Source organism: Hevea brasiliensis, chromosome 8 (genome assembly GCF_030052815.1).
Source record: "Hevea brasiliensis isolate MT/VB/25A 57/8 chromosome 8, ASM3005281v1, whole genome shotgun sequence".
In the NCBI taxonomy this organism is placed as follows: Eukaryota; Viridiplantae; Streptophyta; class Magnoliopsida; order Malpighiales; family Euphorbiaceae; genus Hevea; species Hevea brasiliensis.
In genome coordinates this window covers 20,740,461-20,753,837 of record NC_079500.1, presented here as the reverse complement: position 1 = coordinate 20,753,837, position 13,377 = coordinate 20,740,461, and the positions used below count along the sequence as shown (strand labels likewise).

At 30.2% G+C, this 13,377-nt stretch overlaps 1 protein-coding gene across 1 annotated transcript; it reads left to right on the top strand.

Annotated features, from left to right (window-relative positions):
- On the top strand, nucleotides 1-1,039 carry LOC110670396 (40S ribosomal protein S29). Its single transcript, XM_021832436.2, has 3 exons — nucleotides 1-166; nucleotides 657-756; nucleotides 833-1,039. The coding sequence occupies exons 1-3, from the start codon at nucleotides 105-107 to the stop codon at nucleotides 839-841; spliced, it is 171 nt and encodes a 56-aa protein (XP_021688128.1). The 5' UTR covers nucleotides 1-104; the 3' UTR covers nucleotides 842-1,039.
- Nucleotides 1,040-13,377: the final 12,338 nt, after the last annotated feature.

Sequence of the window (13,377 nt, the reverse complement as noted above, 5' to 3'; positions counted from 1 at the left end):
ACTTACTTTCCCTCACTGATCCAAATTCTCTGCGATTCTAGGGTTTTCTGTAGTCTCTCTGGTGCTGCCCTGCGTTTCAAAGGCTTCAGAGTAAATCGGTAGTCATGGGTCACTCAAACGTCTGGAATTCTCATCCCAAGAACTACGGGCCTGGTTCTCGTGCCTGGTATGAAAATTTCCTTCTTTCTTTATGTTTCCCGAGAAAATTGAAGGAAAAAAAAAATGAAACTACCAGTTGAAATCGTATTCCTATTTCTTATACCTAATGTTTTAATTGATGAAAGCGCTGTAATAAGTAATCCTTTTGCTATGCTTTGATATATTGGTTTAAGTAGATTTACTTGGATACCCATATGAACACTTGATGAGATTGGATTCTTCTTGATTTTCGTATTTCATTTGTTATGATCGTGTAGTTGTGTGCCTTGTTCATTATTAGGCTTTTGGACCTTCTAACGTATTGCTCAAGATAGCTTTTGCTGCTTTGTTCTTGGGTTTCTTCTCTCCAATATTTGGGATGCGATATTGATTTGGCAATGCTTAGCCTCTCTTTGTTACTATGTTGCCATAATATTTTTTACTGCATCATTGTTCTTAATGTATTTGTTCACGAGGTAGAATAAAATCATCTGATTTTTGTTTCCTTGTGGTGTTAGCCGTGTTTGTGGGAATCCCCATGGGTTGATCCGGAAGTATGGACTCATGTGTTGCAGACAGTGCTTTCGTAGCAATGCCAAGGAAATTGGCTTCATCAAGGTATGTATAATTGTTTGTAATCTACTTGGATACATTGATTGAACAGCCCTTGATCTTTTCCCTTGATCCCTTTCAGTATCGCTGAAGGATAAACACCTCATCCGCTAAAGGAGAGAACAAGTATGATTCAAGAGTAGTGGTTTCTGTTTTGATGAACTTGAAGAAATGTTTAATTTTGGTGATGTGTTGTTGAACTTGGGTTGATGTTAGACAACAATTAGTTTTGAATGCTATGAGAATATTTTGTGGGTTTCATTTATGGATGATTACTCCTCTTATTTCATCTTGTTTTTTGTTCTGTATTCTTTCATCTGATAATTATATGGCCTTTTTAACAGCTGCAAAAAAAGGCAAGTGCTGTTTCCTCGTTGTAGAGTTGATTGTTTTATTTAAACTTACAAATTGTTGCAATATGTTCCACTTCTTGGCTGGGGGAACAACTGCAGTACACTCATACACATTTGTAAGTTTAGACGGTGAATCAATTTGCTCAAGTTTTCTTGTCTCATGTCGAGTTGTTGACAACTAGGATGTGCACTGACGAGCGTAAATGAGCTGAGTTGAGCATGAATTATTAGGTTTGGCTCGTTATCAAGCTTAATTTTTGGACTTGTTCAATTAAGAGTTGAGTTTGAGAACGTGCGTGAGCAGATTCATTTAAAATGTTGGCCTGTAATTCAGGATGATCACTGTAGCAGAGTAGGATATTATTAAACAAATATTATTAAATTAATAATAATACATTTTATAGCCAATACTTTTATATATTTTATAAATATATAATTATTAAAATAAATTTAGTTAAATTTTAATATGTAAATATTATTTAAAAATAATTAAAATTTTAAATAATATTTATTTATTTATATATAGAAATGTTTAAAATTAAAATATTTATAATAATAAATTTAATAATATTAATGAAAAATAAATATTAAAATTATATAACATAATAAATATAGAAAATTTATATACTTTTATTGTATAAAAAATATTAAAATAGAAAAATATGATTTATTAAATTAAGTTGATATACTATTAAAATAGTTTATTGAAGTTGAATTTATAGGTAAATAGATATTAATTATTTTATAAGTATAATATAATTTAACTTAATAAAAGAAATAATTTTATGTATCAATTTAGATGATTTTATATATATATAAAAACAGAAGGTGAATTTGCAGTTCAAATGGTTCTTGGCCTGAAATAAGTCTTCTTGGTCCTAGGTTCACACTAGTTTACATTGGGTTTTCCAAATCAGGGTTTAGTGATTAAATTGAACAGGATCATAGTCGTGTTCTTAGTTAAATCTGCCCAATATGGGTTTAAAAATCATGTTTAATTAACATGTTTGTGATCTGACTTGTTATTACTATTATATTGAGATCCACATCATTCGAGTTTTTTCAGATTAATATAAATTTTATTAAAAAATCAATGAAAAACTTAACAGATCAAGTTCAAATTAACTCAAGTCAACAAACTCATCCCAAACACCTAGCTTAGGATCTATGATGTTGAGTGGCAAAACCTAAGCAAATACATCTGAATGAAGAACAAAGAGAGAGCTTGGAGGCTTATTCTAATGATGATGTCTAGTATATAAAACAAGTGGCAAATGTATGATTGTAAATGAAGGGTCAATTGACTCTTATTTTTTGGTAAGTTTCATTTATGGTCACTGAATTTTATGGGTTATTTCAGTAATATTACTCAACTTTATTATTATTTTTTTTTATTAAAAACCATTCAATTTTAACTAAAGTATCATTAAAATTATTGTGATCGATTATTTCAGATTTTTCGGTTAATCTAATAATCTATCTTTTACAAAATAAAATTACTAAACTATCCTTTCCTTACACTAAATCTATTTTGTTTCTTTCTTACACTTTGCTTTACAATCTCTCTTTTTGAGACTTAGAGAAACTTAGAGAAAGAACAAAATTTAAAAGATATCCATAATAAAAAATAAATACACATCAAAAAATACAAAAGATATTCAAGCATTGAAGCTCTATTAATTAAATATTCAAATCAATGAATCCAACATTCAAAATTAATAAATCTAAAATCAAATATCAACAACTGAAACTCAAAAATTCAACAAAAATTAGTGAATTGGGAGAAGGACAAATTCACTATGGTGAGGCTTTAAAGCAATTGTGAAGGCAATGAAGGTAAGATCATGAAAGAAAATCTGGGACACAAAGGAGAGAGGAGAGTGTCAATCAACATCCATAAATCAATAAATACCAAACACAAAAACTAATAATTGGGAATTGTTAGAAATTAAATAAGAAAGCTTTTTTAAATCAGCAAATTAACAAACAAAAATAGAGAATCAGTTTAACAAGCAAACTCGAATAAAATAAACTATCAATCTCCACCTCCCTATGTTACAACAAACAATCTTTTGATATTTTTGATACAAATTAAAAGAGTATCATTCCTTTCAAATTTTCCTTTCTTCACAAATTAAGTATGACACAACTTTTTTTTTTTTTTTTTAAAAAAGGAAAAAATTTTCCAAAGAAAACTATAATAACATAATTTTTTAGTAAATCTTCATAAGTTTCCTATCTTAGGAATGAACGACCTTTAGTTAGCATTAAAACTACTCTCACCTTTTCAACCTTGAAATGAAAACAAATCTCCATGACAACATATTGATATATTTTTTTTTAAGCTACGATTAGAAAAAAGTTCTAAAATTTTCAAGAAAGTAGACAAATTTAAGAACTTTCAAATTAAAAAATCTGGCCAACCAAGAAATTTTGATGGTGAGTTTTTGATGCTTTCCATTTTTAAGGGTTTAGGAATAGTCGAAAGCCAAAATATTTTTTTCTTTTTAATGTGAAATGGTGTTTTTTTGGATGAGATAAAGAACAGTAAAAAAAGAAGAAGAAGAAGAAGAAATAGAAAAAGAAGATAGGTGAGGGTTACTGTGGCATGGCGTTTTTTGGTTAAATTTCATTGACGATCACTCGATTTTAAGTGTAATTATAGTAAAGTCATTTAATTTTTATTTTTTCTTAAAAATCACTCAACTTCAATTTGAGTATCATTAAAGTTATTATTACCGGATATTGTAGGTTTCTATGTTATTCAATGAGAAATTACTTAACTACCATTCCTTTACATTAAAATCCATTCTTATCTTTCTTTCCTTCACTTTTCTCTTCACCACTTTTCTTCACTTTCTTATCACCCAAACACTACCTCAAGCTTTCCTCTTCCTCCTTCAAACTTTACTCTCACTCCTCACCTCATAGATCTCCAATCAAGACGTCAACTCTTTTATAATAGTCCTTGAAATGCTCACCCATCTCCTTTGGCTTCACTTTTTCCTCTTTACAGCCACCAATGGACATTAACAGTTATGATTCTCTTTCTCCTTGCTTTCCTTTCCCTCCTTTTTCCTTTCCCTTCCCTTTCTCTCAACTAAGAAAGCCTTTACGTCCACCAAGTTAGGCTCTCTCTTTCTCTCTCTCCTCTCTCTCTCTCTGACCCTAACTCCATATGCTCTTCCTAGTCTAACCACGACACCAACCCTTGCTTCTGGTTTGGCGTTAGCTCAACTCTATAACCCACTTTGTTACTTCCATCAACCTCTCCAACTCTAACTCAGGTGGCCCTTTTCCTTCCCTCCTCTACCGCCTTTAAAAGCTCACTTCCATTTCCTTCTACAATAACTTCATTAATGATACTCTCCCAGGAGATTTTATGGCTCACTAAGTGTAATCTAGTTGGCGAAATACCTAAATCTCTAGGTCAGCTCAAAAATCTCCAAAATTTAGAACTTGCAGTGTAACCGATTCTTTGAGTATATAAAGGACGAGACTCTGTGTAGTGAATGTTGTTGAAGATTGATGAATAAATTAATTTTCTCTGTTCTTTGTTTTGTGTTTCTTCTCTCTCTGTGTGTATTTCTCTTCTTTTAGTTTAATAATTCCTTAGTTTGCATCGGAGAATCTCAATTTCAGTGAGCACTTTTCCTAACTCTTCCACTGGGATCAGGTCAAGAAGCTTACATCAAGAAGAAGAATTTTGTAGGAATTTATATACTCTACAAGTGTTAATTTCAGTTTTCTTGGGTTTTTTCTTGTTTTACATTACAAGAATTTATATATCTCTCTCGTATTGTTTTGAATTTGGGAAATTTGAATTAATTTTTGAGAATCTTTGTATTTAAAGATGTGAAATTAAATGATTGGATTAAATCATAAAAGAAGCAAAAAATTTTAGTAATGCTATTTTCGTAGAAAATTAGACAAATGGTTTTTGTTTACTAGATACATCCTTATGATTCTAGAATATAGATTTTTAGTTTTTTTTCAATTGATAGATTTTTATTTTATTTGGCACATTAAACTTAGTGCTTTGAAATGCAAAAATAAATAAATAAATAAATAAATACTAGAAGCAGAGAATCAAACAATATGAATCACACATATCTAAGATAATGTTGTGATTATTGTCATTATTATGCTATAAATTTTGAAATGGCTCATTTTAATGTAAAAGAAGGGTAATTAGGTTTATTATGCAAAAGGATGATAGGTTAGCAGGTTAACCTTGAAACCTGTAATATCCTGTAATATTGGCTTTAATGATATTTAAATTGAAGTTAAGTGACTTAAAAAAAAAAAAAATCAAAGTTAGAGTGATTTTATTGTAATTACTCTTGAAGTTGAGTGATTGCTGGTGAAATTTAGTTGGTGTTTTTTGGATGAGACAAAAAATATTAATGAAGAAGAAAAGGAGAAGAAGATAGGTGAGGATAGAGGCATGGCATTGAAGATGGAAGAAGAAAAGTGAAAAATAAGTAATAGGGATATTAATAAAAGGTAATTGGTAATTTCATTTCTAAAATGATAGACAGATCAATACGTTAACAGGAAAAACCTATAATATCTAATCACAATGACTTTAATGATATTTAAATTGAAGTTAAATGATTTTAAGAAAAAAAAAATTAAAGTTGAATGACCTTATTGTGATACACGTAAAGTTTGATGCCACGTGTGAAATTTATCCCTTATTTTTTTTTTTAAATTAATTCTATATATTTATGTGTTTTAATGAATTGACTCTCTTATCTTTAAGTATATTGAACTCTCATTTTGATTCAGGACATATTTTATAATGAGAAATCAAATCATCCTTCTCAATTTTTAATAGTTTTTGGCATATTAGACTTCGTTGAATATAATTATAAAAATATATTGGGTAAATTTTAAAAATTATTCCTGAACTTATATGGTTGTAACACTATAGTCCTTAAACTTTAAAACGTAATATAAAATCCCCTAAATTTTCAAATTTTGCACAGTAAAATCTCTCTAATTTTTAATTACTGATTTTCAGTTGAAAACTGATGTGAACAGCCAAGTCATGACTCTTAGTTAATATTTCTCTCTCCTCTATTATTCAAATTGTAAAATTATTTTCTCTGCACCTGAAAAATCATTCTATTTACAGTGAGAAAAATGATTTAATTTACACATAATTTGAGAGAGAAAAGAAAAATGTTGACTAAGTTTCACGCTAGAACTGTTCAGGTCAGCGTCTAACTGAAAAAACTGACAATTGAAAATTAAAGGATTTTACTGTGCAAAATTTAAAAGTTGGAGGGGTTTTATGTTTCATTTTTAAGTTGAGGGATTATAATATTACAGTAGATAAATTCAGGGACGGTTGTCAAAATTTATCCGAACATATTATCTAATATTTTATTATTTTTTTGATGTGTTGATGTTCGGAAATTTTTTTTCCACTTCTAATAAATGGGCAACCATATTAGCTTAATGGTAAAACCAACAAATGGACGTATCAGGTACTTGAGCAAGTAGCAATTTACAGTCCTTGATAATTTGGCCAAACTCTGATCAATCTACAACTAAAGAGGATAAAGCGTGAAAGACCTCTTGATAGTCCACTGTCAATTCGACATTTCTCACCTCACTCTGCAATAACCAAGATAGAACTTCATGTAAACCAATGGCTTTCGCCACTCTTGGACAGAGACGGAGGGAATGCAGGCCAAGGGGGGCATTCCCTTGAATTTTAAAAAACTTGAAGAGTATATTAGTCATATTACAACTCTTTACTTAAAATTTTTTAATCCAGCTGCAGTTATAGTCCGTCACCCGTATGTCCACTTAAAATTCTGCCAACAAAGTATAAACCCATATTCTTTGCATTTTTCTCTCTTCAACTCATCTCACCCATTCTCTCTACTCTACGATATTTTGGATCACCTTTGCTTGTGTCACGGGTGCCTCACGTGGCTAGATATTGTCCGCTTTGGGCCTCAGCCCTCACGGTTTTGTTCCTGGGCCGAGCCTCTGCCCAACCCAAAACGTGTCTAACCAAGCAAGGCCACCCCCTTCATATAAGTCCAGGAACTCCCCCATACTTGGCCGATGTGGGATTGAGTCACCTCTGTGACATCTCCCCCACCCGATCCTGCAACGACCTCGTTGCAGTCCGGCCACCCTGCCTACACCTCTGTGCGCTTGGCGTGAGTCGACCAAGATGGGCCTGGCTCGATACCAAATGTCACGGGTGCCTCACGTTGGTAGATATTGTCCGCTTTGGGCCTCGGCCCCCACGATTTTGTTTCTGGGCCGAGCCTCTGCCCAAGCAAGGCCATCCCCTTCATATAAGTCCAAGAACTCCCCCATACTTGGCCGATGTGGGATTGAGTCACCTCTGTGACAGCTTGGCTCTATAGGCAAGTCCCAACTCCTAAATCCACTTTAACTCCATAATTTTTATTTGTTTAATTTTTCTCTTTTTTTGTATAAAGTTTTCCCTCTACTTTATATAATTTCTTTGTGTATAATCAATCGGCCATAGAATAATAGAGAGCAAATCTGAAAATGGATTTGATTATTATTATTATTATTATTATTATTATTATTATTATTATTATTATTATTATTATTATTATTATTAATTCTTCTTTCTATTGACTAATTATTGTTTGATGATGCCAGTTGGACAATTCCCTTTTCTCAAGCAATTTGCAATTAAAAAAATGATAATAATGTATTAGAAAATTTATCATTTCATTCATTATTTTATTGTGAGTTGATACTTAAAAATAGACATGGATAGATAAAGAGATGTATTAATATTATCTACTATTTTTTATAGAAAATATTAAATGGAGTATGAATTTACAGTTTTGAACTGTAATCAAAATTTAATAAACAAAAAAATATGCATTTAAAATGAATATATCAAAGAAATTATAAAATTTAACTAGATATTTCATTAATTATTTATAATGCAGTATGTCCAATCTTTGAAATCTTGACTATAAAAGAAATGCAAAAACTATAAAATATCCTTGTTATTTAGTTTAATAATAAAAATTACCCATTGTATTCATTGATATTGTTATCTCTTTTCTATATAAATCTTTTATATATTTTATTTGATAAAATTTATTTCATATTGCATTAATACTGTTATCTCAATTTTATATAAATATTGATTGCTTTTTGCTTTTATAGATATGGAACGATTTTTTAAAAAGAAAATTAAATACTGCAAAATCATCATCATCAATCAATTAACTTGTTCAACCAGCACCACCTAAGTAGGTGATTATTGAGGAAGTTAAGGTCAATATAGAAAATATTCCTTCTGAATCAGGACTACAACCTAACATAATGAGTTATTCACCTGATATTAAGAATCAGGTATGTAGAGCTTACTTACTTAAAGGTCCATATCAACCATGCTATCATAAATTTCCTCAAAAGGTAGATGAAGCTTGAAAATGGAGATTTATTGCATCTTGGTTTGATGAATTCAGTAGTTGGCTGGAATATAGTATTAAAAAAGATGTTGCATATTGTTTATACTGTTATCCTTTTGCATATGGGCATAGTGAAATAGGTCATTATGCTTTTGTACATGAAAGTTTTGCTACTTGGCGAAAGAAAGAAAGATTGAGAGAACATGTATGAGACCATAATAGTGATCATAATAAATGTCAGTTAGCTTATAAAGATTTGATGAACCAAGCTCAACACATTAAAATTTCTTTTTGAAAACAATCATAACAGTAAAAAATGGAGTATCGTTGTAGGTTAAATGCATCAATTATATGTTTTCGTTATCTCTTGATGCAAGGACTGGCTTTTCAAGGGAATGAGAGTTTAAAAATTCATTAAATCAAGAAAATTTTCTTGAATTATTAAAAGTTATGGCTTCATGCAATGAAGAAATTAATATTGTTGTGTTGAAGAATGCTCCTAACAATCTTAAACTCACATCTCCTGATATTCAAAAAGATATCATTAATACAATTGCAACTAAGGCAACAAAGGTTATCATTACAGATTTGGGAGATGATTTATTCTTTATTTTAGTTGATGAATGTTAAGATGTATCAATTAAAAAGCAAACAGGAGTTATCATATGATATGTTAATTGATTTAGATCTGTTGTTGAAAGATTTATTGGTCTTGTGCATGTCTATAATATAAGTGCAGCATATTTTAAAAAAGGTATCAAGTCTTGCTCTCTACTTATGGCTTGAATACTTTGAGAGGTTAAGGCTATGATAGAGCTAGTAATATGTGAGGTAAATTTAATGGCTTTAAAGTTTTATTTTGAAGGAGGATTCTAGTGTTTATTATATCCATTGTGTTCCTCATCAACTCCAACTTACACTTGTTGTTGTTGCTAAAAAGCATTCAACTATAGGTTCATTTTTCAATGCTATTACTCACTTGTATAATGTTATTGGAGGTTCTTGTAAGCATAGAGACATACTTGGAGAAATGCAAATAGAGAAAGTGTTTGAAGGGATTGCAAAAGGTGAAAAAAAAAAAAAAAAACTGGACAAGGTCTAAATCAAGAACTGGCATTGAAGAGACTAGAAAATACTCTTTGGAGATCTTATTATGGTATGCTCATTAATTTGATGCATTTATTTCCTTCTGTCATTAATGTTCTTGATTATATTAGAGAAAATGGTAGTTATGATCGACAAAAGGCTGAAGTAATTGATTTGCTAGATATTATTAATAGATTGAATTTGTCTTTGTGTTTCATCTTATGAGAAAGATTTTGGGAATCACATATGAGTTATCACAAGTTTTAGAGAGGAGGGATCAAGATATTGTAAATGCTATAAATCTTGTTAAAGTCTCAAAATGCCATTTGCAAGTGATAAAAGATAATGTTTGGAAACCTTTATTACTTGAGGTATTGGAATTTGTGATAAATATGATATAGCTATATTAGAAATGGAGGATGTCTAAATAGCTAGAGGGAAATCAAGGCGTAGAAGCAAAGAAATGACAAATCTCCATCACTATTGCATTGAGATGTTTATTTTGTGATTGATATGCAGTTTTAAGAACTTAATAATCAATTTGATGAAGTGAATACAAATTTACTTTTATGTATGGCATGTCTTGATCCTAAGGATTCATTTTCTGCATTCGATACGGGCAAATTGATTGCAAAATTTTATCAAAGTGAATTTTCTCTAGTTGCTCTAATGAAACTTGAATCTCAACTTGAGAACTTTATCTTTGATATGCGTACATATAAGAAATTTTCTGAAATGAGTGGAATTGAAGATCTTGCTGAGAAGATGATTGTCATAAGAAAGCATATTATTTTTCCTTCGGTATATTTATTAGTCAAATTATCATTAATCTTGTCAGTTCCTACAGTCACGGTGGAAAGAGCTTTTTTCTATAATGAATACCATTAAAAGTTCACTTTCAAATACAAGATGTATTTATAAGTATTAACAATGAAATTATTATGAATAGATTTACATTAATGAAAAATATATGATAATTATTGTAATTTAATTGAAACAATTTATTAATATTTTGTAATTAATTCTCTTGTCAACTTATATTATTTTTATAAATCATATATTTTAATTGGATCCTCCAAGTTGAATTCCTAACTCGTTTAAGAGCAAAGATGCCATCGTGATAACCTGAGAGGCCAGTAATGAATGCATTTGATCATCCCTTAATACAACCCCATACGCAATGATTCCTTCCCCTCTAATAAAGCAGCATCAACATTACATTTTTTTTTCCTCCCCACTGCACGGTGGGCCTTTGCCAACACAGTCTGGGACTATGGTCCTCTCTGAATGGAGGTGTCGTGGCCAAGCTTTCTCTAACAACTTCCCACTTACCAGCATTGTCAAAGCACCAGAGAAATTTCATGGGAAGAAAGCATTTTACCTTGCCAGAGATGAAGGCTACAGTTGCACCAAAGGTTCCAAGCCACCACACTTACTTTAACCACAATATGCTCCACTTCTTATCTCAGCAAATGGAAAAGAGAAAAAAATAATGAAAAACAGTTCAAATAAGCCCTGAACTATTTGTGGGGTCATATTAGCCCAAATAAACTTTAAACTTTCCATTTTAGGCTAAATTAATCTAACTTCTATTAGATATCAGGCAAGTGAATTACACGCTTAATAAAAGAGAGTTAATATGAGTTTTTTAATAATAAAATAATGGTGTAGAGAGAGGGAGAAAAAATAAATAGATAATGAGCTCAAACTTCTCAAAAATTCTAAGATTTTTGACATTCTGAAACGTGAGATTTTCAATTCTCATTCAGAATGGTGGAAGAGCCAGAGAAACTTGCTCAAGCATTGCATAACCATCGACGGTTTAACCAGCACTTGGTGGAGACTAGCAGAGACATGGTGGAGAAAGGGCTACCCCTTGACATGTAGTTGAACGAGGACTAGTGCTGGACATGCAAGATTTGTTTCAAAGGTTCACATTTGATATCGCAAGCGTATTGGTTTTAGAACCATATGGTAACATGCCATAGAAAACCACCTTGGACTTAATGCTGCACATGTAGTTCTGCAGAATGTTAAAAACCATTAGCTTGAAGTATACAAAATTGAAGCTCTAAAGTTTCTCAGATTTACATTTCATGTTATTTGAGTACTGCATTTTGATGAACTATTTGGGGGACACTCACCCCTCCAATCCTTTATTTGGATTCACTGCATCAACATTTTATTTGTCATCGATCGACAAATCATCTTAGCCAGCAATTTGCGCGTAAACGTGACATGGAAGAACGTGTTCGTGGGCCATTTTCAGCTGCTCTACAACTCCAATATTTAACTGTCTTGATCTAATTAGGGACAAATTATTGAAGATAATTAAATTAGTTATTTTGTTGAAAAAGAAACACAATTATTTATACTCCTGTTTTTAGCTTTCATTTCTTTTTTCTTCCCGTCTCTGTTTTGCTTTGTTTTCTCCTACCATAACAAAGTAAGCTTGCAATTTTTTTTTTTAACACTTGTCATGCCATGTAAATTTGTGTGTCAAGCCATCACAGTTACAGGACTCGCATAGACCCATTAGCTATAACAAAAAGATTTCCAGAATGCCACATTAAAACTAATTTTCATCCAACTTTTTGAGATTAAGAAGAATGCTCAAGTGATTAGTAAGCCCAACCTGCTGAAGTATGATGCTAAATATTCAGGTAGAATAAGTGATGGCGAATGGCGAAGTGGATAGCTTTAGCATCTGCAATAATTTGCTCGGCTTTGTCGCCCATGATTGCTCCAGCTATGCATTCTTCTCATTGTCAATATAAAATGTCTCTGTTATTGCTTTAAATCCTACTAAATGCACCGTTATTCCAAGTGTGAACCAATTTCATTGTGAAGGAAGGATTACATACTCCTAGAACACCTAATAAAACTTCTTACTTTCGTGCTAAACAAACTAATTTTTATAAAAAAATAAAAAAAATTTAAATTACAAATATGAGTCTATTAGTTTCATAAAACTTATTTATACTTTCAATAAATTATAACAATTATCAATATTTTATTTTATAAAATGATTATAAGAAAAATTAATATATTTATAATATTATAAAATACAATAATTAATATAAAAGAGCTAAATTTTAACTTAATGAAGAAAGATAATGAGTTTGTAACAAGCCAACTCATGAGATGAGTGTTATTGAACATTGGTTTAACTTGTTTATTTAACAAGTTTAAATTTAGAATTTAAGTCGACTTGTCAAGAAAAAAAGTCGAGTTGAGTCTAAGTAATTCACGAGCGATTAGCTTATTTACACCACAATATAGAGTCGCTTCTTTGAGTAGCGATCAATTGAGTGAGATTCTCTAATTGTGTATATATTAATCTAAATTTGATATATTTTTATTATTATTATTTTATTTTGTTTAATTATTATGTATATTTAACAATAAAATTAAATTTTAATAGTTCATCAAATAATAGTTATTATTAAAATAAGATTTATTCTGAACAAATAAAAATAATAATATAATTAAATATTATTAAATTCATTAATACTTTTTTTAATTGAATAATAAAATTCAGTGAATTAAAAATAATTATATTTTTAATACAATTTGTAACTTATAAAATAATCAATTAAAAATGATAAAGATGCAAATGCAAATAAAAATAAAATTTATTGATAAAATAAAAATTAAATTGAGAGACCACTTTATTGATAAGATAAAATTTAAGTAAAGTAATTGTTTAAAGTAAAAATAAAATTAAGATTATTTTGATTGGTTAATTTATAGTTAAC